Below are 26,760 nucleotides of genomic sequence, written 5' to 3' on the forward strand. Positions count from 1 at the left end.
CTGTGTGAGGTTTCTCCTCTTTCCTTTGGCAAGTACAATGGAACAGGCTTAAAGTAAAATGTGTGGCTTTTAAAAAAGTACATGCACTATAAAATTCCTCTGTTGGGCTTCACTGTAACCAGAGTATACCCTTTATATTTCCTCCTCTTCTCCTCCAGGAGGCTTCTTACAGTACTCTCTGTACCAACAGCTAAAGTTTTTTTAATTTTTCCTTCCTCACAGCAGCAAGGAGACATTTATGCTGCCTCTCAGGCCCGTGTATCTTCCTGAGGAGAGGAGGAGGGAGGTGGCAATAGCGTTGCAGTTACCTCCTTTCTTAGAGGCATGTTTCAACATCAGTTCTCAGCAAGGGTAGTTATGCAGTTTGAACATTAGTAAAAGCCTGGATCTTGATGAGTGTTATGGGGACTTTCTGATCACATTTGGTCAGTGTGGCATTGCCTTCAGTTAAGGGATTTGTTTTTGCTAACTTTTTATAGGAGACAAGAAATAAAATTGACACTGCACAGTGTGAAAGACACTGTCTGCCTCAGTCACTGAACTGACCTGGTGACCAGAACCAGTAGATGCCTGTTGCCATGAATGGATTCAGGGTAGATTAAGTTTTCTGACCTTTTACAGAGCATGTCCAAACAGTGATATAATATATTAAGCTTTCTAACTTGCCAAATCCCAGGCATATTTTCACAAGGACAGCAAAAGCAGTTCTCTTGCCCCAGGGTAATGTGCTTCTGTAGAACTTCCAAACAAAGAAAACCAAAAGGCATTCACAGTCTACCTTGTTCTTCAAAACAGCCTACCCAAGTTTTGCTGAAACTTGTAAAGTCAAATTGGCTAGAGGTTGAACGCCACCGTGGAAAGCCGTTGTTTTGAACAGTTAGATCGGTAACAGGCACAGCAACAGAAGAGCTCAGGTCCTGGAATGGAAAGTGTCAGGACAGCCTGCCCATTGGTGTCTGTTGTCATCTGCCTCCCATTTTGCCAGGGTAACCACTGTGAGCTCTTGTTGCTGAAAACACTCCCAAGTGGAAAATGCCATCATTGTGTCTTGGTGTTACCTGGCTTCGCTCAGAAGGAGTGGACAACTTAAATGCCCTAGGAATGGTCTCCTGGACTCTGTAGGTAAATTGTTTCACAAGATGTCACGTGCAGCTTGCGATTCAGTCAGGCTGGTCACCAGGTTTCCCCTTTTGCCAGCACGTGCCCGTTCTTCAGTGCATGGTGTCAGGCGGTGGGATGCTGCAAGGCACCCGGACCTACATCCCAACCTTAAATCATTTCAGTGAATGCACATGACCAAGTCAAGACAAAAGGAAGTGGGTTTTGAGTCAAAATTATTCCAATATTACGTGTTTATCACCTAGTTACTGTTCTTCAGGACAGTTCTGCACATCAGCTTTGGGGAGATGAAACAGCCAAGAAAATAAATCAATGTCAATTTCAAGTGTACGGAGAGGATTTCAGTCATTAGCACCAGTAGAAAAGACTAGTACAAGACTAAGTTGTGTACGGAGCAGCAATGTGACTGCATAAAAGTACATTGTACAGGATGTAAAAGAAAAAAAAAACAAACACCAGAAAAAGCCCCTTAAGTTTCATTCCTGTTTTTGCCAAGGCCTGCTTAAGCAACTTTAGGAATTCACTTTCTATCTTTTCTCTCCTTATGTAGTAGGGAAGAATCCTGCTGACTTCATTTTTGTGAAGCACGTTGCTTTCTACATGTGGTCAGCCTGTTGTGGGAAGAGGGTGTTGGTGACATTGCAAACTTACAGGAGTGAATGTGTTTGAAAATGAAATGTTGTTTGCAATTTATATTACTTGTGAGACAAAACTACGGGTTCGTGGTGGGGAGAGGAAGTTTTGTCCTAGTAGTTGACACTACTGTTACTGGAAGCAACTTGAAGCATGAGTGACAAGTAGGCTTCATGCAGCATTGTGAAATTTCACACTACTTTTCCATCTCTGTCACAATTGTTGGTGTGCACATAGGTAAGCCTCATTCCTTGTTAGCACTTCAAAATATGAAACGTTGTGCTCTTCTAATACAGCCGGATTATTCTGAGGTGGTTGTATCCTACACAATTATTGAGTACCGAGAGAGAGATGGAGAGCACTCCAGCATAGACATGTTCATGGACCTCCTTGACCTTTGGTTTTGGCACACTATACTTTGGCCCCGATACTTCCCTTCTTAGTCATCGCTTGCGATTGTACCAGCAAGGAGAGTTTAGGTAGGAACTGCTGTTAGAGTTACTGAGTACTAACAGAGTCAATGCTGCAAGACTTGTTGTGGCCAAGGATGGAGGCGCACAAGGGTCAGTTGTGTGGCATTGGCGATTCGGCTGACTCTTCTGCTCTGCTCTGCTCTGCAAGCTGCTTGCTCGGTGTCTTTCTGATAGTTACTAGGATCCGAATCCTGATTTCTGTTGGCAGCATTTTCAGTGCAGGAGCAATTCCATGAGCCAGCTGGTGATGATGAAATCCAGCTCTGGTGAACGCTAGGACCAAAAATATGCTGTGGTACAATGCAACTCTTAATGTTGATATGGTAGAGGAGAGGGTATGCAAGCAAGCTGGTGAACGCATCCTTTTACTGAGCAAATGGAGAAGTAAAATCGGTGGGTTGAGCATCCGTCTGTATGCTGGCTTGCAAAAGCAGACCAGAATTGCATTTTAAGAGCTTTCTGAAGTTTCTGTTCAGAAGAGAGAGATGGGAAACATCTGAAGAGCAGCGCGAGTCCAGGGCTGGCCTAGAAGTGGTCAGCTCACATCAGGGAGCTCATTGTGCGAGGAGACTGGGAATCCAGAGCAGCCGGGTAAAAATATCAGATAGTGAATGGACGCAGGGAGTGACGCTCTCATGAGAAACTGTGTGGTGTGTCACATGGTGTTGAATGTCTTAGCTCGGTTGCAAGAATAGAAAGTGGGTAAAATGCAAAGCTGACTGTAGAGGAAAGCTTCTCGTAAAAGGGAATACAGGAGGGAAAGAGGGCTGAGCCAAAATAGGTTATTAGCATGCCTGTCTGATCCTGATGACCAGGGTTTGTTTATACGCAGGCTCTCTCAAAAGTGCTGGCTGCCGCTTGTTGTGTTAGCAGTCACGTCTGCGTGCTGAGCATAGCTTACCTGCGAGTGTAGATAAGGGCAAGGGTGTTCAGTCCAGATTCGGCTGCACCTACTTGTGAGCCCTGTTGTCATCAGTGGATGGTTATAGGATAGACAAGCGCCTGTAGATGTGTTTCTTCTTATGTTACTTGTGAAAAGTGGTGTTGCTTTTTTAACATGGTAGACACACAGTTTTGTTGGTTTTTTTTTTTTTTTTTTAACTCTTGGCATTAGTTTTAAAACTACACAAGTACTTGGCTTCCATATTTGAAAGATGTGTGAGAAGTCAGGAAGAGCTTTCCTTTTCTTACCCCAGAAAGAACACCAGAAGGTCCACTTGAGTTTGTGTGCACGAATTATAACTTTTATTCTCGATGCTCTGCAGCTTCCAATTTTGGTAGCTGTAGAGGACTGTACTGGTCATGTTTTTTTTCCCAGGTATGCTTGCCCTAATTATTAAACCCTTTGCTGTTATTTATGTTGATCTTCAGCTCCTGCTCTGTCATTCTGTCCAGCCAATTTCTTGAGACGTCTGGTTTTTAAAACTCTGACCTTTATTAAGTGAAAAGGTCATTATGAGAAAATGAACTACTTTGTGGAAGTGTCTGCAGGCCATTTCCCATTTTCCCTTGATTTATTCTTAGTTGCACGTTAATTCTGTTGAAGTAAACGGTAGAGTAAGCTACTGTTCCACTGGGGCAGAGGTATTTACATCTGGCACTGTTGAAGGGTTGCTGGTATGTGCAATTCAGTGTTGGGAAGAAGTGAAATCTTTTTTCCTGATTTTTCTTTGCTCGCACACAAAAAAAAGTTAAAAGATGGCACAGGATAGCTCCTGCCTTTTTATTAAACCTTATAGCAGTTAACTTTACTTGAGTTATTCTGACTGTGCGAGTCACGATACGCTGGTACAGACACTGCCTCTGCAGCATGCCGACAAGTTTCTGAAGCACGACATCACCCTGGTTTATATCGGATCTGCCCTGGCTCCTACACGATACTTTTCTCGCCTGGACCACAGCGCGGCTGTAGGAATGCACATAGCGTTGTGCATTCCTCTATTAATAGAAGGGCTGGCACAGTGGTTTCAGCCTTTGCTGCACCCAAGGGTGGCTTCTTTGAGGGAGAGGATTAAAGGGAGCGACAGGACACGTTGGAAACGAAGTCAGCCAGCCAGCGGGGGAGTGGGAGGGAGGAAAAGTTAAAAGAAAAGTCCTGCCTTTGCTGAGGAGGTGAAACAGCGTGCACTGAACTTCTGGTGAGCTGTGTCCGTCCCCCTGTGCACTGGGAAAGCGGGGGGAGCCTCTCCAGCCCGTCACGCCTGGCAAGGAGTTGGCTCCCAGTGCTACTGTGCCGCTTGCGGTTTCGGCACTGACCCATAGCATTGGGCAAGGTGGAGATGGGAGAGCGGCAGGTCCTTCGGGGTCAGACATGCTGTGATGCTGCGGGGGAAGGAGGCAGGAACGGTCATCGCAGGACAGCAGGAGGACCCACAGGGATCCCTGGGAGGCAGGCAGGAGCGGCATTCGCAGCACTGCTGCTTTTCCATCACTCATCTGCAGCAAGTGGGAGAGATTAGTGCAGCTGTTGGATGTTATTTCCCAGGGCCCTGGGTGTGGAGGCCAGGAAGGGTTTTTCATCCAAAAGGAGATGAGTATCTGAACCTGGGTGGGGTTGCACGGGAGCAGAAACCAATTTGCTCTTTCTCATCTCCCTCCCTTTGCCTTGCCCCAAAACAAGTGAGAGAGAAGCAAAGGAATCCTTTCATGAAGGGGAATATGGCTGTAACCTGGTAGTTTTTCTTTCACAGGTGGTGAAAGCCCTTGTGTTTAAAACCATCCTTTCTCCATCTCCCCCTCGTCGGCCTCCTCTGCAGCGCACGTTAAGGGGTGCGGAGGCTGGGAGCCTGCTCCCGTCCCTGGAGCGGACATGAGTCAATGACAGAGAATCACCCATCTTTCTCTTCTGCCCAGTTGTATTATTTTTAGGTCAGCATAGGTTTTTCTTTGCTTGTAAGGAGAGCCGCATTAATTCTGCGAATAATGTGAGACAGAAAGAAGAATAATAATGACAAAGGTAGAAATTTATATACGGTAGGTATTAGGGATTTCAGAGGGAGGAGTTAGATGACTTAATAACATAACTGTGTATTAATGACTTCTGTCTCAGGATATGTTTCATTCTTGTTTTGTTTTCCTTGCTTCTGTTTGTGGCAGTTGCTAAAGAGCACAGACAGGAAAGGAACAAAATGGTACCAAGCTTTTTATTTTAGATAAGGCCTAGAAATTTAACACTGTTTTTACTTGTTGACACCCACAACATGGGCAACATAGTGTTAGTGAGCTGCATGGGTGAAAACTTCAGGTTTTGGTCTACTCTTGTGTGGTTTCAGAAGTGTAAGTGGAAGAATGCTAAATGTCACTTTCCCTTTACCACCGCCAGTCTCAGGTAATGCAGAGCATAGTGTTTGTTTAATTTCTTGGTAACAGAATGATGGATATAAATATTTGGCATTTGCATCTTGACTACTGAAATATAAAATTTAGAAGGATTGAATATTTGACTGCATTACCCTTAATCAAAATCACGACTGATTAATTTTGCTTAAAATTTGGCTCTGCATTTCCTTTCTAAAATGTCTTTCCTTTTCTTAAAGAAAAAAGCTATTTCCATTGCTGACAAATTGGAATTGGCTCAGAGGAGAGTGTAATGCAAGGCAACAGGCATTGCTTATGTAAACTTCCCTTGCATAGGTGCCGCTTGCCATAAGTGTAGCAAATCCTGGCTTGCCTCTTGAACAAGCTGCACAAAGCATTGACTATTTCTTAAAGCCTGTTAAAATGCTTTTATATCCTAATTAGCGTACAGATTTCAAGAATACTAACTTATTTTAGTAGAAAGCTTTTTAATGGTGTGTTTTTACACAGAGACCTTGTCTGCTTTTAAAAAAAAAGGAAAAAGGTGCACTGGTGTAGTAATAATTAAACAGACTCACCTGGTGCGATACGTGGCCTGAGCACCAAGGTCAGCCTGCTCATTGCACTGCCATCGCACGCTTACATTTTGGTTCTGCTTTTGTGTTTTAGCAGTTCTGTTTTCTTACTTGCTTGTTTTGTACACCTCTGCCAACGAGCCAGAGCCCTAGTATTACATTTGCGTTGTACAGGTATGAATGACTCCGAACTGTAAAGGCAATTGAGAATGAAGCTCATTTTAAAGCGGTCTTAGCTGCTAAAAGCAGTTTTTTCCTTTTTACTTATAATTGAATCTCTGTGCTTGGAACCGAACAGCTTTCTTCTCTCTGCTCTGTAATCATATTTATAGAAAAATGGAAAACCGTGGCCAAGACTAGCAATCACATGATAACACAGCAGCTTTTATTTGTTACATCTGGAAACTTACCTTGCAAGTAGAGTGCTTTTATCTCCACTCAGGTATTGAGCCGCTGCTCTGCCTGTTCTGCTAACAGCCTCAGAACCTGTTCCCATCTCTGTTCTCTGCAGCCATACCATCAGTGTTTGACTTGGCACTACACATGAACAGACTTGTGAAATTGTAAGGAGAGGGGGGTTTTTTGGTGTTTTGTTTGTTTTTTTTTTTTTTTTTTTTTTTTTAAAGTTCATCATGAGCAAAGTATTACCATATGTTTCAGATGCTTTATTTGATATGCTGGACTTTTCAGACTTTCCACAATTATTTAGCTTTTTTTTTTTTTTTCAAAGCAATTTAAGCAAGATGAAAAAATGTTCATATCACCTAGGAATCCTCTTAGACTGTGGTTTTAGATTTAAAAATGCTGTAGGCATTGACACTACCTAAAGATGGAAAATAGTACTGGTGACAAAACAGAAAAATTAATGGTTAGGCTTCTTTAAGAAAAATTAATGCTTCCAGTTAGTGCATTGTTAGGCATGGCAGCTTACTCCATTTTAAATTAACACAAGCCTTAGTCAATCCAGCATGATGCTTGCCTTAACTAGTTAGGTTTTGAAGCTTAGTACCTGCAAGTTTTTCTTGGAGGTGGTACACGTCCTTATCTGCATCTGCGTTGCTAATTGTAGTCAAAGCTCAAGTCATGTCATTTGGGAGAAACTTGGGACTCCCGTCCAACTTGAGGTGAGGGGGAGGGAACTCAGCACAAACACACACACACGAAAAAAACGTTGTGCATACGCTTGGGCAAACGGGCTGTGTATTTTAAATCGCTTGCATCCGTAGCGAAGACTGGCAAGCCCAAGCGAGGTCTGCAGAGCCTGAGAGACCTCCCGAGCTGGCAGCGCGGCGGCACCCCTCAGCATCAGGAGCGGCTTTACAATGACCTCCCTTGTCCTTGGCGAGCAGCGTGGGCCCACGGTGCCAGCACGGTCGCTGGGGCCCGCCGGGCCACCTGCTCGCCTGGGGAGCCTGCCCCGGAGAGGCTGCTCCCCACATCTCTTCAGGGAGAGAGGGCTTTTCTCGGGCTGTTTTTATTCCAGCTCTCCAAGTTGCGGCTGCCTCTACAGGTGTGCCTGCATCGCGGAGGAAGGGAGGGCATCCATGGGTCCCTCCCGTGCTCCAGCTCCCGTGTGATCCTGTAAACTGTGGCACCAGGGGAAGGTGCTGAGCCAGGGCGCGGTGCGTTTATGTGCTCTGAAGTGCCTGCATCTTGAGATGACAGGCAAGATTTATCTGGATGTTTCTTTTTTCAGCCAGGAGCTTCTTTTTGACCAAATGGAAAAAGAGCTTAATCCTTTTCCGGACTTCTCTTTTTGCTTGCTGCTTCTTCACTCACAGCAAGGAAAATAAAAGAGAAGACTGAGGAGGAAAACACAGAGAGAAAAACACAGAGGGGTGTTTAATGCTATGCATTATAAAAGGGAGAAAGTACATATTCCTTTTTCAAGATATATTAATTTTGTTTTGGGGGAGGGGAGGCGGTTCCCTTTGCATAGAAAACACCATTTTTAAATTGCAAATTTTTACTGTCCTGAGGCATAGGAGTTGACACAGGTGTACTGTGAAGGACTTTCACACGGGTCTCTGCTCTGAAAGATTTACTTTCAAGTGCAGCTTTTGATGGGAGCCCTAAATAAACCAGCGCTTAAAATCAGCATGTTGCACAGCCGATGGAGGTGAGGCAGTGTAACATGGACGAGGCACACCTCCCCGCTATGTGGGGGGGCTGGCTGCTTGCCCAGGAGCTCTGGCTCCTTCACAGCCCAAATCCTGGTGGTACCATGGCAGGCGCCAACTCTCCCAGTAGCTCTGTGGTCCCATCAGTGGTAGCTGTCACACACGAGGGGGTATGGCTGCTTCATTGGGTTGCTGGTGCGGGGTAGGCCAGCCACATCGGGGACCCCGGAGCTGCCTCAAGACGCCCCGAGGTGGGGGTCTGCATCCCTCTGCAGAACAGCTGGCCCCACAGCCCGCCGGCGATGCTCCCGGTGGTGCAGGAGCATTGCTTGCACACCCTCATGGTCTGTGTGCTGACGTACCAGGAGGAGCGTGCCAGAAGCACCGCTTGCTTTCACGCAAGGCTTTTTCATCACCTCTAAAAAAGAATTTATTTCAGTAGCCTGCAAGTTCTTCAGGTGACTGCTCTAACCCTTTAATGCCCTCCTTCCCCCAGCGGTTTTGGTGGTTGTGTGTTTTTGTTTTCGCTGAAGATGAAAGCTTTGCATCATGGAATAGGTACTGCCAAGTGAGCTGGAGGAGAGCTGTAGATCCTGACGCTGGAGGAGCGCTATGTGTTGGCATTCCCCGCCCCCCACCAGAGATTGTTGTCATATTTAGCAGATCTCTTTATGTAAACATTTGCTTTGTAAATGGCATCGGTTCTGTATTTAATGGAATGCAGGGACTATGCTGGCAATAATTATAAAGGTAGGATGCAAGTGAATTGACAGGGGAGATAAAACAGATTAAACCTCCATCACATAATATTTATGTCCCAGCCTTCTGGGTACCGTGATAACAAAGGCCGTGTTACATATATTTCACACTTGCTTCTTTCACCACTCAGAGACTAGGACTCCAGTTGCTTTGTGGGTGACTTGGTTATCTCTTCATTTTCAGGGAATAAAAAAGGTCTGTGGAGGTTTATGTAGTGATAAAAAGAACAACAATGGGAGTTTGTTAGGGACAGGACAGGGAGGGTGTGGTTTCAGGATTTTGTCAGAAGTCATTTCTAATTGCAGGATGTTTTTTTAATGAGTAGGCACATGTCCTTTTCCTTGATGTGGAGGGTGAAGACAGTATGGGGAGAACTAAGGCAGGGGGAGACGTGTGAAAAACTCCTAGTGCATATAATATTCTCACTGACAAAATCTGACTGCTTCTCATTCACTGGTGTTTGCTTCTGTGAAACTCATGCTTTGGTTGCGAGCTGGAGCTGTAACCACAAGGAACCACGTTGAGTGAAACTGTGTGTCACTTGCTGAACGCAGAGTGGACGTGACCTGTCATGCTGCAGAGCTCAAATCCCAGATATTTAAAAGTCAATAGGCTTGTTTGTTGATGTGTTGGCCATATGCTGCTGCTTGCAACATAGCTGCGTTTCCAATACCTTTGATGGTTTAACGCAAGTCTGCTTTATGTTAGAAATTTTTGTTTAGCTGAATTTGGGATTTGAGAACTTAAGAAAAACAAGAAATCATAGCGATAAAGCGTGGGTAGGAAAAGACATTGCTTCTGCATTTTTCTTTGGGGCACACTGGCTGTGAAGGGGGTGTATGAGTGTCAGAAGTGTTGAACCTGTTTCAGGTCTTCCTCCTCTGACCCTCCTCCCCTTCAAGGAGCACTAGTTTTCCTTTTAAAACTGTGTATTTCCCATAACAGCTTTGAGAAAAATCTGTGAAAGTTTATGGCAAGGCAGTGCGGAAAAAAGGTATTTGAGCGGTGTGCAGTAGTGTGTTTTAAGCAGTAGTTTAAAAAGGTGCTATTTATACATTTGCAGCTGCTTGCTACTTAGGTCTGATTTAGCATCTCCTTGTCACTGATTTTTTTTAAATATCTTTTATTCTAATAGTACTTTTTAGTAAAAATGAAACGGTGTAAAGCCATTGAAATATTTTATGTTGGACAATGGGAAGGTTGTCAGAAGGCTGTGGTCTCAGCTGCCACTTCACCATCTGCCCACGTGGGATGCTCAGTTCTCATGCACTATATTCTTTGAACTTCCAGTGAACTTAATAGCCAGAAACTGGTAGAAAGTGACTGTGATTGAAATTACCTTTCTGTGCTGATAGGTTTTTGACACGCTGTGGCTTCATTTTGCATTTAGCAGGTTCTTAGTATCACGGAGCGAGAGGAAAGAGGCTGGCCTAATGCAAGAAGAATGCTAGTTCTTAAGCCTGCAGCAGTCAGTAAGTCATTTCTGTTTTATTCCTTTCCTTTCCAGGTGTGACATCTGTTGTATTACCTTTCGTACTCATCGGGGCTTACTGCGCCATAATGCTGTTATCCACAAGCAGCTTCCCAGAGATCCCATGGGAAAGCCTTTCATTCAGAACAACCCTTCGATTCCGGCAGGCTTCCACGACTTGGGATTCACAGACTTCTCCTGTAGGAAGTTCCCCCGCATTTCTCAGGTACGCTCTGTTCTTCATTGCTTAAGGTACCAGCTGATACAGCGCGTATCTTCTGAGTTCATTCAAAGACTCATCCCTGATGAGGCAGAGACTGGGCGTAGAATATTTTGTAGAAAGCACATTCCCACTGTCTGTGTAGGCTTCAAACACTTTCTGCCTTTCCATTTTCTTTTCTCATCTAAAGAATACTGGGGTTTGGTTTTTTCCAGCATTACCGTGGATAACTACTGGTGTAAAGATCTATAGAAATATTTTAAAGGAAAACTTTGGTGGTGTTAGATCATCGCCCGTTCCAGCCTGCCCATTAGTTCTCTCCTTCCCCAAACCACCCCACATCTAAAATCAATAGGGAGGACACATGATAAGGAAGACATCATTTATTTTAATTTACTGTAACAGGGATGTAGTTGTGGTGTGAAGATTCTATCACAAAAAACTTTGGGAAGTCACATTACTTACTAAATAGTGACATCTTCAGTGACTTCTTCACAAAACAGTCTCAGGCACCTTTCCACTATGTTCCTTACGTGAGGTCTGAAGATTTTGCACCTTTGAGGGACAGTGGCTGGGGAAAGGCAGGGAGGTAGTCAGTAAATATTTTTCTGAGAGCCATAAAGCTTCCTATTGGATGTTTTATTCTTCCCTTTGTCAAACCTTGCCTGCCTTAGTTAGTTTGGGTCTGGATGAAGCTGCTTATCTATTTAAAAAAAAAAAAAAAAAAAAAAAAGAAATCAACAGCGCAATCCAGCAGGACCATGCTTATTCAGTAACTGCACTTTTCTAATTCTCCTTGTATTAAAGCATTGATTTCCAGCTCTTCTGGCTGCAAGGTACACCTTAAATTTGCTGCTGGTCCAGGGGACCATGTAGGTCAATCTGTAACTCAAGTAGAGTTTTGGTGTAAAAGTCACAAACTCAGGAGAACTTTTTAAAAAACTTGGTTTTATTTCTTTTGTAACTAATGGCAGACATTTGAAGTTATTAAGGGATTCAAATGTTGGGACTATCCTTTTGTAATAATTTTGCTTGCACTGTGAGGCAAGACCTACGAAGTATCTGAACAAAGTGTGTAGACCACATCAAGATTTTGCCAGCCCTCTATTTAATTTGTCACTTGTGCTCTTCTTTGATGGGGAACCTTTGCAACATGTGAGCTATCTGGGTAGCATTTAAGTACAGCATTTGGATTCATGATCGTTTTCAGGGACAGGTATAAAATCCATTTGTGAGCTTGGTACTTTTCTTGGGAGAATAAATGTAATCAGATTTCACTAACCAAAAGCCTTTCTGCTTTGGGCTCTGCGTTTCATTGATTTGCTTTTGGGGGATATTATTTTGGTTGGTTTATGTTGTTTTGCCTTCTTGGATGCCATTTTTTTTTTTTCTCCTCTCCTCCTAGTTTCTTTGTAGTAATAAAGCTAAAGGAGGTAGTCTTACTGCCCAGCTTACTCAAGTTTGCTGTATAGCCTACTAAGGCTCCTGTCCTGTCAGTGAAGTGAGAGAGGTTTCTGGAAGAGAAGTTCAGGATGGAAAAGTATTTGAGAGTCTGAATAGCCCTCTGAAGGAGTTTGCCTTTAGAGAATGGAACTTTTGGGGAGTCAGCCCCTAATTTAGATATGCCACTTAGGTGACTAAAGGCTGTGGAGCAGGAGTATCTCCATGCCAGGTACATGGTGGCTGCTCTAAACTCCTTAACTTGGGCAGTAGAAGAGAGAGTGAACTGGGTTTGTTTTGCAGCAGCATGTGATGCCTTTGCAGTTTGAGATGTCTGCTCTAAATATTTGTGTGTGTCTTGCAGGTCTGGTGTGAAACGAATTTGCGAAGGTGCATCAGTGACTTCCATCGATTTATTTGCGAGACGTGTAACAAGGCGTTCCCCATGCTTTCGGCACTCAAACTGCACACAGAAACTCACGTGGTGGATCAGGGAAAAGACAAGCACAAGCCACAGTCCACGACCCCACCCGGTGAGAACCCAGACCAGAAAGCCTTCATGGCATCCTTGGGCCTACAGTATACCAAAGACATCAAGCCTGTCAAGCAGGAGGACAATACACAAGATGAGGTCCAAGAAATGCGGCTCAGAGCACTGAAGAGTAACCTACCTCAGGAACCCAGCAGCACCGGTCTGCTCAGCCTCTCTCCTCTGGAAGCTGCCTCTATAGGAGGATCATTTTCAGTCCTTCCCCCTACAAAAGAAAACATAAAGCTCCTCTCACTGCAGCCTTTCCAGAAGGGTTTTATTATCCAGCCTGACAGCAGTATTGTGGTAAAACCCATCTCCAATGAGTCTGCCATTGAGCTGGCAGACATTCAGCAGATCTTGAAGATGGCTTCTTCCGCTCCTCCTCAGATCAGTCTTCCTCCACTTTCTAAGGCACCTTCTGTCCCCGTGCAGTCCATTTTCAAGCATATGCCGCCGCTGAAGCCAAAGCCTTTGGTAACACCCCGAACGGTCGTCACAACCTCTACACCTCCTCCTCTTATCAGTGCCCAGCAAGCCTCCCCTGGCTGCATCAGCCCAAGCCTCCCACCTCCCCCTCTGAGGCTGATCAAGAACTCGGTGGAGTCCGCCTCCAACTCTCACCTTCCCCAGCCAGGAGCCAAATCAAGTCCTTCCTCGCAGTTGCTCCTCCAACCCAAAGTAGAGCCTTTAACTCAGCACGAGATGAAGACGCAACTGGAGCAGGACAGCATCATCGAAGCTCTCCTGCCTCTGAGCATGGAAGCCAAGATCAAGCAAGAGGTGACAGAAGGGGACCTCAAAGCCATCATCGCAGGGGCAGCAAACAAGAAAGCCCCAACCATGAGGAAAGTTCTGTACCCCTGCCGTTTCTGTGACCAGGTGTTTGCCTTCTCTGGTGTCCTGAGAGCTCACATCCGTTCTCACTTGGGTATTTCCCCATACCAATGCAACATCTGTGACTACATCGCAGCTGACAAGGCAGCACTGATCCGGCACCTGCGGACGCACAGCGGGGAGAGGCCTTACATCTGTAAAATCTGCCACTACCCGTTCACAGTGAAAGCCAATTGCGAGAGGCACCTGCGAAAGAAGCACCTCAAAGTGACCAGGAAGGATATAGAGAAGAACATCGAATATGTCACCAGCAATGCCGCAGAGATGGTGGACGCCTTCTGCTCCCCAGACACTGTGTGCAAGCTGTGTGGCGAGGACCTGAAGCATTACCGGGCCCTCCGCATTCACATGAGAACGCACAGCGGCTGCCAGAAGAAGAAGCCATTTGAGTGCAAGGAGTGTGGCACAGCCTTTTCGGCTAAGAGAAATTGCATTCACCATATCCTCAAGCAGCACTTGCATGTACAAGAAAGGGAGATTGAGAATTATATCTTAGCGGTGGACTGCAGTGCCCAGGAAAGCCAGACAGACCCTCCTTTATTGGAGGACAGCACTTACATGGACCACAAGTCCATGACGCCTTTCCTGGAGCCACAAAATGGCTTCTTGCTTGGGACGTCGTCTCACGTTCCCATCAAACTTGAACCTGCGGGCAACTTCCCGATGGATTTTGATGAGCCGTTGGATTTCTCCCAGAAGAACAAAAACCTGAGTGCTGTGCAAGTGAAGCAGGAGAACCTGTTTGGCTCTTCTCCCCTGTCCCTCTACGACTGTTCCATGGAGCCTATTGACCTGTCCATCCCCAAAGCCCTGAAGAAGGATAAAGATGATGTCCCATGTGAAGCCAGGAATCAAGAGTTGGCTGCTTCTGGGAACAGTGATAAAGCCTATAACTGTCTGCAGTGTCCTTTGGTTTTTGGTGCCAATGGGAACTCAGAGAAAAACAGGGCTGTCAGACATCCCCAGCCACTGAAAGGTTCGTTGCATTTGACTGTCCCGATCATTTCCCCGGCTCTCCTTGGCAATTCTGCCTTGCTGAGACCCTTGAGGCCTAAACCAGCACCGCCACCTCTCTTGCCAAAGCCCCCAGTAACTAAAGAGCTGCCACCATTGGCTTCCATTGCACAGATCATTTCATCTGTGTCTTCTGCTCCCTCTTTGCTGAAAACAGAGGCTGCAGATGCCAGTCCCAAGGCAGTGAGCAGCTCCACTGGGTGTGACAAATCAGGGAACGCCAAAGCAAAAGTGACAATCGTGACCGCCGTTCAGAGAGACTCCAGCCTGCCCAGTGACCTGACTCAGGCGTGTGATCCAGAGCAGTCTCCTGTTGCCGATGCTGGGTTGACTAAGAAAAGAGGTAGAAAGAAAGGAACGAAAAATAAGCCTAAACTTAGCAGTGGTGTGGATCTGGAGTCAAGTGGGGAGTTTGCCAGCATAGAGAAGATGCTGGCTACCACAGACACTAATAAATTTAGCCCGTTTCTGCAGTCTACTGACAATTTCAAGGAAGAAGGCAGCAGAAATGGAACAAGTGAGGATGAGAAGGAAACTGCCGAAGATAAGCTGCTGAGAGGGAAGAGGAATGCTTACTCAGACTGCCTGCAAAATATCCCCTGTCCTTACTGTCCTCGAGTCTTTCCATGGGCAAATTCCCTGCAGCGGCACATGCTCACTCACACAGGTAAGAGTGCCTTGTGCTCATGGTGGATTGTGGCCCCTGAGGATGTTCCTCATGGAAGGGCCTCCACATGGAGGAATCTTCCTTTCTTGCCCTCTCTCCAATGTCTGAATGGTATTCTTCGTTATTTTGAAAATCCCTACCTGTTGCTGTTGTATAGTGGTGGTGGTAAATTTTTCAGTAATGGCATAATTTCTGTGCCTTTGAGTATCAAGGGGGAAAATTAAACTGCTAAAACTCATTTGACTTCAGCGGCATAACTTAGCATACCTGCAAAAAGACTGGTTTCAGGTGTTCTGTTATTATTGTCTTATCTTGAAGGTGAATGTGTGTGTTGAGTATTTCGTCGTGCCTTACATGGTTTGTTTGGCTGCTTCCAGTGGCTGTTTGTCTGCATCAGTAATGATAAAAAGATCCATAAAAATGAGAGCAAATAAGTATAGAATTGTGGCAGGAAAATAAAATAATATAGCGTTTAGCATCTTTTTTCTTGCGGTGGCTTTTATTTGACAGATCAAAGAAGGATGTGAGAAACATCGTCTTGAGCATTACGTAGTACCTTGCCTCTAGGAAATGTTTCCTCTTAGTGCTAGACAACTAAAGGTGGGCTTATGTCCTAAGGGGTGGAGATGTGTATGGAATCTTTAATATTGTGCCACTGTGTAAGTAACCTCAAACCTGGTGTAAACAAAAGGAGGAACTGGGGAGGGAGATTTATTTTAGGTTTGGGGTTATTTTTCATTCTTCGCTGTAAAGGAAATACTGTGTTGAATGCTGTGCTGATTTGAAGTTCACTCCTTTTTCCACCCACACAGTAATAAAGTAATTAGTAGATTCTCATCCTGCTCAGAGAGAGAGAGGACAAAGCTCTACTTGCTGTTGCTCCCTTTTAAGTCAATCACAGTTGTTGATATTATTTGCTTTGTTATGCAATCTCAACTCCTGGCGTAAAGAATAAAAGTTAGGGGTATTTGTAAGAAACGTAGGGGACTTGAGTACAGCCTTAGATAACTTCATTTTTTTTGAAGGAATTGAGGTTCCCTGAAGCAACTGATCCATGTCTGTGCTGAAGAGGGAAACCTGAAGAGGTAAAGAGGTTAGCTAAGAGGTTTAAAGGGAATCTGAGCCGTGGAGCCGTCCCTATTACAGTTCACTTTGGGTGACGCGAGGACATAACTTGCAAGGTATCAGTGCAACAGTGAAGCTATTGTTTTCTGGCCCACAGAGACCAAATTATTTCATCTTATTAAGTGTACAGTTTACTTTCAATGGTGAAGGAGAGCTCTTTATTTGTATCAATTGTTTTCTAACACCCTGCTCTCCAGAAAAAATATATAGTTACTGAAGAACTGTTCATGAGACAGAAAACAATAGACTTTTCCCAGACTAAGGGGTTTGACCTGCTTATTGATGGCAGACTTCCAAGGCAGCAGCACTGGTGTAAACCTTTGATGAAGACAGGAAAATGCACTTGGCCCTGAGTTATACTGGTAAAACTTGTCTCCCCCACCATCACTGGGCTTGGAAGGAGACACCGTCCTTTCAGCAAGCTTGTGCTGCAATCCCCACAAGGAAGGCAAGCAACTGTGGCTATAGCAGGGCTGGATCCTCAGTACAGATACAAGATTTTTGGTGATACTACAGCAGTGGCAATAATCAGATTGCAGTTGGTGCGCTCTGGCAGTGATAATACTGAGCTTTTTTTCTAATCATCATCAGAGCAGTGTTGAGGGAGAGTTGAGGGAGGACCACCCCACAGGAAGCTTTGACTGGCCTTGGGGCATCTCCTTTCAGGTGATACTGGTGCTCTGTTTCTAAACTGGGAGTTCGCAGCAGCTCCCCTGTGGCAGCAGTGTAGATGAGGGTTACTGGAGGGGAGAGGAAAAGGTAAGCTAGGAAGGTAGAGGAGATTTAGGCCAGGGAAGTGGTGCCAAAGCAAACACTAGGATGCACTGAGGTGGAGCAGCCCTGTGTTTTTGTGGTGAGTGTCAGGTGCTGGTGGCATGGGAGGAGTTTGGCAGCTGCGTGATAGATACAGCAGTTTGTTGGGTTTGTGTTCTGGGTGGGCGAGTTGGTTTTCTGATGGAGACATCTACAGTGTCATAGTGCAACGCACTGATTCTGTCCCCACCTATTGCACAGGCAGTGACTTGTTAGATAGCTCTGTTTTTTAAAAGGAGTTAAGAAAAAATTCTATTCATTAATCTTATTGTAAAGAGAAAAGAAGAACTTTTTTGTCTGGGCTTGATGACTGCTCCCTGACCTGGGGAGAGAAGGGGCCAGGAGGCTGACGTGAATGGGATAGATGAGAGTCCTCGTGATCTGCTTCCAAACTGCATGTGTTGGGTATCTGCCACAGGGAATCACGGCAGGCAAGCTGGTCCGTGCGCCTAGATTTCTGTAGTACGCCGCTATCAAAAAACCAAGGCAGTCATGTGAGTGAACACGTGGCAACTAGCTCTTCTCCATCCATTTGTAGGGAGGTTGTTATTGGAGTAATTTATGTAAGTGGTGTAAGCTAACAATGAGTGAGCATGGTTAAGGAAAAGGTATATAATTTTGAGCATTTAAGTGGTATCTATATATTACTGGTTTTAAACTACTTTTTGCAAGCGTGTCTTCCATGTTCAATAAAATTTTGACATGGAGGACTCCTTCCATGCAGTGTCAAGATCTTATTTACCTTTTGTGAAAGTGCAGAAATGCACATGCTACCGGTAACCCTCATCCCTCGCGCCACCAAAAGTCTCTCTTGTGAAAGCTTTCACCCTGCTTATTCTTGCCTCAACACCACTGTGTGTTTTTTAGTTCAAAAGCATTTTCCTGAAAAAGCATACACCTTCCTCGCCGGTTTTTATTTTAATACAAAGCTCACAAGTGGGGCACTGGGAATTTGGCATAGCTTGGTTTTATACAGTGTTTAACACAGTACCTGTGTTTTGTTTGAACATGCTTGAACATTTGCTTTAAAAACTTTCTTTCTCTTGATGTCTTTATTGTTTAATTTATTCTTCTATGTTCAACTCGGTTTGCCTTTCTTTTTTGCTCTTCTCTCCTGCTCTTGACTTTTTTTCATTCTCAGAGCAGCAAGTAAGATGTGCCCTGCAGGTGGTGCAGTTAATTTTGCTCCTTTTGTGGCGTGTGCATCAGACTAGGTTCAATATAAAATTAAAATAATGGTCTTTTTTGGCCGTTGTTTGTTATAGATAACCTAAATCTGTTTGCAAAGAATCACTTGAGGATATTTTCAGAGTGGTACTGCCAGATCTTATTTGGCCCAAGATTATTTTTTGTAGAAAGTGAGATTTAATGGCAGAGGAGGGTTTTTTTTGGTTTTGTTTTGTTTTGCTGTTACAACAGGAATGAACTGGGCAAGAAAAGATCTATAAACAAAATAAAGTAATAAATAAATAGAATACAGTTACACCTAGCCCATGAACCTGAATGTCTCCTGTTGATTGGAGGACATAAGTCATAAAAAAGAAGGACTGGAGGCATTTTTATTCTTTGCTCTTTTGACTTAAGTCAAAGCAAAATTATAGACGTCTTTGCTTTGCAACATTTGTCCTTACCAGGGCGATAATGTGTTTCCACTAGGACAACAGTGGCAGGAGATATCTTTAATTAAGGAATGATCTTATTACATGCTGTGATTACTTAGATGACCCTTTATATTGAAAAAGACTTTCTTCAAATAATTGGCTTCCATGAAGTGTCCAGCCTAGACTAGTCCTGCTGTGCTGCTAACCAAATTTTTCAGTCAGTTCTGAGTCAATATGTAGGCACAGATGTATTTTAATCCAGGCCATGACCATTCTTGTGGAAAAAGTTAATAAAAAATAAAATCACATTGCACGTAAACTGACTGTTTAGATTAACCTCTGGTGAGTAAGTATATTTTCTGAGAAGAGCAGTTGCCTTCAAGGGACAATACAGGAAGCAGGGAATACTGCTTTTTTAAATGGTCTTTATGGTGCTTTTAAAGGTGACATTTTTGGAAAGCAGTCTGGTTTCCATTTGGGAATAGGACTTTAACTTGTGGTAGAAGGATTGGAGTTTGCACAGTAAGCAGGATTTTTGTTTGGGTTTTGAGATCTCCAACTAGGACGTTTGTGTGGAAAGAAGAATATCCTCTCTATTTTAAGTATTGGTCTGTATGACAAATATTTGGTTGATATGAAAGTTTTAAAGGCTGAAAATATGAGAAAATTGTGACCTGAGATGCAGGTTGAGTTTCAAGTAATTAATTCCCAGCTAATCCTGTCATTGCATGCTTGAAAAGAAATGTGGAAAGGAATTGGGCTATCATGAAGCAAAAGGATTTCTGCTCAGCTTTGAAGTTCTGTTTTGTATTTGCGTTGTGAATGAAGCCAAATAAAAGTGCAGAAAGTGGTGGTATTCGTAACCATAAATTTATGGTTGACTTAGCAGGCATCTAAAAAGAAAGAGTGACTTGAAAGCCTACAAAAAGCAGTGCCTTGATGCTTCTAAAAAGTTGTGTTGACACTGGAAGAAAATTAAGAGAAGGAAACAGTGCCTGAGATGTCTGCGAGATGCGGGGAATCCCTCATACAGGTTGAGATGTTAATTAGAACAGAACCAACTTGCGGAAGATTAAAGTGAGAAACATACCCACAATGTTGTATCAAAGAGGCTGCTGGCTGGGAGCGGGGGGGTTGTGTGTGTGTGTGTGTGTGTGTGTGTGTGTGTGTGTGTGTGTGTGTTCAGAGGTTTTGGGTGTGAGGTGGAAAGTGTGACAAGAGCTGATCTCCTTTTACAAATAACTATCCTCACAATCTCTTTCTTCATTGCAAAGATGTCTTGCAGGACCATTTTCCTCATTGCACTGCATGATCCTGGTTTTCCTTTCAGCTCTTCCTGCGCTCAGTCCCTTCCCTTGTTCTAGTCATTTAAATGAATTACAGACATGAAAAACTTTCTCCTATGGGGAAGTAATTGATTGCTTATTCAACATATGGGCTTGATTCCACTGAATTCAATGGAAAGATGCCCGGTGGCTTTGATGGAAGTTGTGTCAAATTCACATGGCTGATAGACATCTCAGGAGAGAGCCTGCTGTTGAGGAGCTTGCAGGCAGGATATTGTAGTTGGTCACCAGGCGGTAAAGGGGGAAAAGGAAAAAAAACAAAGAAGTTTCTTATTACACATTAGAAGGACAGATAGATACACTTTTCTCTTGTGTCAGGCCAGCAGCTCTTCCCCTGTCAAAAATGTGTTGTTGTCTCTTCTACCAAATCTAACAGAATTTGCACAAAGCTGGAGTTGTCAGCTGCTACCTGAGGAGAAATGTGCTTATCCCCCAAGTCTAGGGAAGAGGATGCTGGATCTGACAGTGGCACATGCAGTTTTTCCTGGCTGTTCAGAACAGCAAGCCCAAGTTGTGTTTGGTCGGACTGAACGCTGCCGACAACCGAAGCGTAAGGACGTGAGAAGTGCCCTGCCACGTTAGAGCAGTGGTACATGCAGCCCAATACTCGCGTTTCTGATGGTAGCGGTAGGATGTGCTATTTAGGGTGAGCATGTGGGCCTGGCCACTTCCTGCGGTCTGTTCCTCTTAATGCTCTATCAGCATCCACAACTGCTGCATTAGGGTTGCGTGTTAGAGGGCACATCCCTGCCTGCTTCCTTTACTACCTGTTTATGGACCTGCTGTCTGCAAGTCTTTCTGATTGCTTTCTGAACCCACTGATGCTCTCTGCCTCCAACGTCATCTGGTGTCAAGCTCCAAAAGTTCACTACCTGCTGTGTAAGGAACTATTTTTTTATTCTGTTTTCAGCTGATCCCCTGCTAGTTTCAGAGAGACCCCCTTAGTTCCAGTATTGCAGGATTTGGTGAATTGTAGTTCTATGTGTGCCCTCTCAGCTGCCTTCACGGTTTGTAAACCTCAATCATAACACCCCCTTCTCTCCTTCAAAATGAGAAGCCTGAGCCTTTCTGGTGTCTCCTCGCAGGGCAGCTGCCCCATTGCTTGGATCGGGTTTGCTGTGTGCAATCTGCAACATGACTATCTCCTCCCTGTGGCGCAGAGACCAGAAGTGCATGTGCCACCTGAAACAAGGGGGTGCCAGGGCTTTATGCAGCAGCGAAGGGACGCCCTTGGTCTTTCTCTCAATACCCCTGCTCATGGTACCCAGTGTTTCTTGCCTTTAGTTTGGCTGCTGCTGCAGGCCAAGCCAGTGATCCTGGAGAGCTGTCAGCGATGGCTCCGAGACCTCCTGCCTGAATGTACCTGCCAGTACCACATTCAGCATCGCATAGGCATGTTTTAGATTATTTTTCCAGGGGCGTTTTACCTTACATTCATCTGCATTGAAGCTCACCTGCCATCGTATTACCCCCTCTGTTTTGAGAGTTTATCAGTGAAGGAGATTGATTGTCAGATCACGCAAGGCTTTGTAGTAGGCAGGCGAGTGGCATTTAGTCAGAAAGGACAAGCTGACACGAAACCAAGGGTGAGCGCAGTCAGTCGGGTTTTTTCTGTGCTGACCAAATGGGATGGGTGCAAGAAGGAAGCTCAGCAGATGGTGGTACATGTCCCTTGCCTGGAAAGGGAGCCTGTTGCTGTAAGGTGTTCACACCTCCAGGAGAGACAGGGTCACTTTGTGTCACTTCAAGTGGGTTTCACGGGAGAGTTGTTGAAGTAACAAATCTAAAAGCAGCAAGAAGTTGGCTCTGCACATCAGAGTAGTTAAAATTACAAATGAGTTGTTACTCTCAACCTCAGGGTAGCTGCTGATCAGATTGTACAGAAGTGTGCACAGGATTTTCCTCTTACATTTCCAAGCTCTGGTTTGTTTGGGAAAGTCTGCTGTCTTCCCAGCCCCTCTCATCCTTTCTTCTTCTTTTAATACAGCAGGTTGCCTTGCAGTGATTCAAATGTAGTAATACAGGTCTCAGTACTAGTCTGGCATTAAAATCTGCCATGCTGCGGACATGTTACGACGTGATTTGATCTTGCCTATCATGAAGAGACTAAGTTGCCTTGTTACCATGTTAACAGCCTGTAACTTCACAGGGCTGTAGCACGGTATCTGGGGTGTCACGTGGGCTCATCCTGCCTATGCAGACAACAGATGGCTGCAGCGTGAGAGAGGAAGACTCATGTTATAACACGATCGCCTCGCAGAACAAAAGTCTGCAGAAAGGGCTCTGAAAGCGCTCAGCTCTGATGATGTTCATGGCAGAACGGAACTAAAACGTCCTACTTGGGTCTACCGAAAACTTTCTTTGTAGTCAGAGGGATCCTAACGCAGCTCAGCTGGTCAGCGGGGTGAGGAGGCAAGCATTGCTAAAACCGCTCAGATGAGCGCTGGCGCGGCACGTAGGATGGGTAGGACTTTGGCGGAACGTAGATGTTGTTCTCAGCAGCCGGCACTGGGCTGGTCAGGGTGGTTCGACCTGCCCCCGGCAGACAGAGCCTTGGGCCACGGTTGGATAACACAAAGCACTTCTTGGCCATACTGGCTCGACCTGTTCCCAACCGTTCATCCCCACAGCTGTAGCTGACCCAGCTGCCCAAAAAAAATGAAAAGGGCAAGGGGAGGGACCGGCAGTCATGAGATCAGTTCCCGGATCTGGCTGGCGGTACGGCCCTAAAAGATCACATTGATGCAGCTGAGGTGTGGAGTTGGCAGCATCTCCTGGGAGGCGCTGGGGATAGATGCTGTTGAAATTGGCTTTGCTGTCAAATGCTTTGCATCTTCAAATAGCAGCTTTAGACAGCAAGAAAGGAGCCCAGATCCTATACTGTTATAGTTACCGCATGCGCTTTATAGCACAGCTTAGTGTTTATAACTGGCTTCGCCAAGTGGTGTTTAATCATGGTCCAAAATCATTCAACAGCTTTGGACTTGTGGTCTCCCTCCATTGTCCAAGAAAAATGGATTTCAAAATCAGTGGGAGTAAATTAGCGATTTGAAACTGTGGCTTAGTTTAAAATGGGGTCGTTTCTCTTTTTGTGCTGGTTTTAAAAGGTGGGCGAGTAGTGTGCTTGGGGCTCACATGCAGAGCCCGTGCGAGGGCCGTACTTGGAAGTGAAGAGTTGTCCAGATTTCACTGTACGCCAGAAGGAAAGGGAATGAAGGGAGATGCTTGGATGGTGTTTGGTCAGCCATAAACGACGCGAAGCTTAAAGATGAGGTGTAAGGCAGGAAGTGCAATTCAATAGAGTGTCACTGGGAACAAGTTTATAGAGGGTTTCTTTTGGTCTTGTTTTAAACCAAAACAAAACCAGGATGGTGGGTTTGAATAGGATTCAGAGAGGAGGAGGCTGTGTAAGTGATGGGGCTTGTGCATGTCCTTGCTGCACGGAGAGGAAGGGAATGGTCTAAAGCACCTGAAGCAAACTGAGGACATCTTGCCCGGCTCGCAGCAGTCAGACCTGGGGAGACCTATACCGGCGGAGAGACGTACAATGAAATTATGGAGCAACTTAATGAATTGCCCACTTTCATCATGTTGAAGCAGCCCTGCCTTTGTCTCCTTAGGGCTTTCTGAATGCTCCCTTCTTGCAACAAAATACAGTTGACAGAGGAGAGATGTGGGATGGGAATGGGGTAAGGGATTATCTCTTACGTAATACAGAAAGAGTCTTTGCTAAGGAAAGATCCCTTTCTTAAAGAGGCTTGCCTCTAATGTGAGAGGGTCGAACACAACTGCTCTGTGCTAACTAGGCAAATATTGACAGAGTAAGTATACTCAACAGTGAATTTTCCAATTAGCATTTAGCAGAATTCATCTTTGCTCTAGATATCTGTCACTGTGATCCCTCCAGAAATCATGTGAGCCCTGGGCATAGGGGGGGACTTTTTGTTTTTTCAAGCTGTTCTAGCTGTTTGTACCTCTGAACTACATTTGTGGGTATTTCCTAGAGGACAAAGGGCTTGAAACTGCATTTTCAGTGTCAGGCAAAGTTTAACAGCCACTCCTGAGCCACAGCTCAGGGTAAAGCACGAGTTGCATGCTGCTGGGGGTTGGCCTGAGTGCTAGAGCTGTTGTTTGGAAGATACTGAGGAGATGGTGTATAACTTGCTGATTGTATTGCCGACTCTACATCAAACTGCCTTTCTGCTAAACTGTGGAATTCACCATAAGCTGGAAGTCTGGGTTTTTTCCACCCCCCACTTCAATGCAGATTTCCACTTGGTAGGTGCAGTCAGAGCTGGTCCTGAACACTTTCCTTTCTGTGGGTGACTTCAGCTGCTCTCTTGAAGGTACTGGGGGATCGTAGCTTGGGTCAAATGCAAAAAGTGTGTTTTTTCAGAATTGTTTTTCTCCTTTTCCCCAGATATATTCAGCTTCATTTACTGTAAATAGTCCTTTTCTATCTCAAATGTTTTCATTTCAAAAGGCATGCAGATATGACCGAAGCTCCCTCAGCTGTGGGCTAATTAAATATTTAACTTGTGTGTGTGCATGTGATGTAATGAAGGTGGCTAAATTTTAGTGTTTAGAGTGTTTACAGTAAAAATGGACAAAGATAACCCCCCAATTTTTGCAAGTTGACTCCACAGGTTGGAAAGATGTTCTCCAGTTCGTGGGTGGAAGTAGCAGCAGCATTGTGTGAGTGGGTCCAAAAAAATCCCAAATTTACTGGACTGCTACCACCTAGTGGTGGCTGCGTCTATTGTAAAATATATGAATAGCTGGGGTTATTTCAGTTAATGTAGGGAAAATACTGAAGCGGTGGCTCATCTGACTGATAATGCCAGCTGCTTGTACAACATCCATTTCCAGTGCTCTGTCTGCTCCAGTTTTCAGCATTAGTTATGTGATGGGTTTTCTAACACTTCTCTCAGGATGTCAGGAATGTTTGGCAATAAACATTTGCTTTAAAGTCACAAAATAGTTTGTCTTACAGCACCCTGTTTTATCTAGTAACTCCTTAGCATCTCAAGCTCTACTCTTTATTCCATCTTAGTTCCGGGAAAAAAGAAAACCATGGGAAAACAGAATCAAACCAGCAACCTCCCCACCTTGATCTATATCTGCTCTTTTATGTGAAACTTTCCACATTCGGTGTCTCTCTTGATAATTTGGTTTGCGTATGCAGGAAAGCAGTTTACTCCTCTTTTTCTTTCTTGCCACCTATAAAAGATTAAGCAAACTCTTCTGACTGGGCGGACTGAAAACTGCAACTTGAATTGTAAATAGGCTTCAGGAAAACAGTCTTTTCTTTCCACAGTTCGAAGGAAAAATGATTTTGGCTACAACTATATAGTGGTTTCTTTCATGCAAGCGGAAAAGTTTTTGGATTCTCAGATGGAGTCCTTGAGGTTTTGCTTATGAATATATCTCCTGAGAAGTTCATTTTTTCCCAGGAGCTGACAAGGCAGCAGCTGAGCTACCGGTAGTTGCTTCGTGTTGCCTTCCTCCATACGTCCTTACCTCCCTGCTCCTCTCCTCTCTCTCCTTTACCTTGCACAAGTTCTTTGACTCCAGTGTCAGAATTGACATCATCAAATGGTGTCACCTTCTTATCCTCGCTTCGGAGGAGTGACACAAACTATGGTTGTCCATGACAAGGTAATGTATTCTGCTCCCATGGTTGCTGAACAAGTGGCAGTGGGTGGGAGCCTTGGCAAGAGGACCTTTCCGCTCTTGTCCTCTTGACTTGCCGAGTGTAAATATCTATGGGGTAACAAATGGGCCAGAAAGCATTTTACAACCTTAGTAAGTGAAAGATGGGAAAGGGGTGAAAGAAATGGCAGGCTTTTCCTGCGCACCTTGCCTTCCTCACTGCCTGGATGCAAGCGGCTGCTCTGCACCGTAAATCAGCAAGATTCTGGAAACGGGAATTAGCCGTCTAAGAGGAGTTCAGCCTCATTGAAGGGATGTTTGTCCAGATCTGAATGCTCGGATCAAAATACTCCTCCTTGTGTAAGGTAACAAGCCTGCTGGCTTGTAGTGTACCAGTAGCATAGGCCAAGCCTAACCTCTGCTGGAGCGGGCAGAGGAGCTGCCAGTGCGAGACTACCCTTGCAGCCATCCCTTGCACGGCGGGAGAAATCCTGCACCGGACCTGACACGGCTGTCGTCACGACCATCGTGTTTCCCACACACCTTCATAGCTCCCCTGCTGCTCTTCCAGTTCGGCTGCAGCAGAGCTGGGCTGATTCTCACCCATCTCCAAACAGACAGGGTTTGTGCAAAGCAGCTCGCTTTTTCACCAGCTGCAAAACCAACCACGCAGGTTGGGGGTAACCACAGAGCAGCTCAACTCGTTGGGATCTGCTGCTTTACGAATGCATGAAGTTTCATAAGGGGCCTGTGAAAATCCTTCTCGACAAAGAAAATGGCAGGTCTGGTTTGTGCAGGTAAGGAGGAAGAGCGCTCACCCAAGCACGTATGCGTGTCAGCACGTTCCTGGCTACGTCCCTACCTGAGTTTTGAATGTGTTCATTCAGGGATGGCAGGCCAGCCTCGGAAGAGAAACTTCTGTGCATCCGTGCTCCCGGGGTCTGAAGGGGTCTCTGCCCTTCATGAAGGCATAAGGCATGTTGTTTAAACTTTGTGTTTGTTTTTCTTG

General features: G+C 45.0%; 1 protein-coding gene across 9 annotated transcripts in view; it reads left to right on the forward strand.

Moving 5' to 3' along the window:
* The window catches only part of RREB1 (ras responsive element binding protein 1), a 134,838-nt gene that overhangs the window by 88,917 nt on the left and 19,161 nt on the right, over positions 1–26,760 (forward strand). For all 9 annotated transcript variants that reach the window (XR_014229844.1, XR_014229845.1, XM_082327583.1 and 6 more), the window contains 2 exons: positions 10,484–10,673; positions 12,472–15,214. Coding sequence is in view for 7 of the 9 variants with exons in the window: in XM_082327583.1 (XP_082183709.1) it covers positions 10,484–10,673; positions 12,472–15,214 (2,933 nt within the window). In the remaining 2 variants the exon portion in view is untranslated. The remainder of the gene's footprint in view (positions 1–10,483; positions 10,674–12,471; positions 15,215–26,760) is intronic.

This window comes from Platalea leucorodia (assembly GCF_965183815.1).
Source record: "Platalea leucorodia genome assembly, chromosome: 1".
Taxonomy (NCBI): domain Eukaryota; kingdom Metazoa; phylum Chordata; class Aves; order Pelecaniformes; family Threskiornithidae; genus Platalea; species Platalea leucorodia.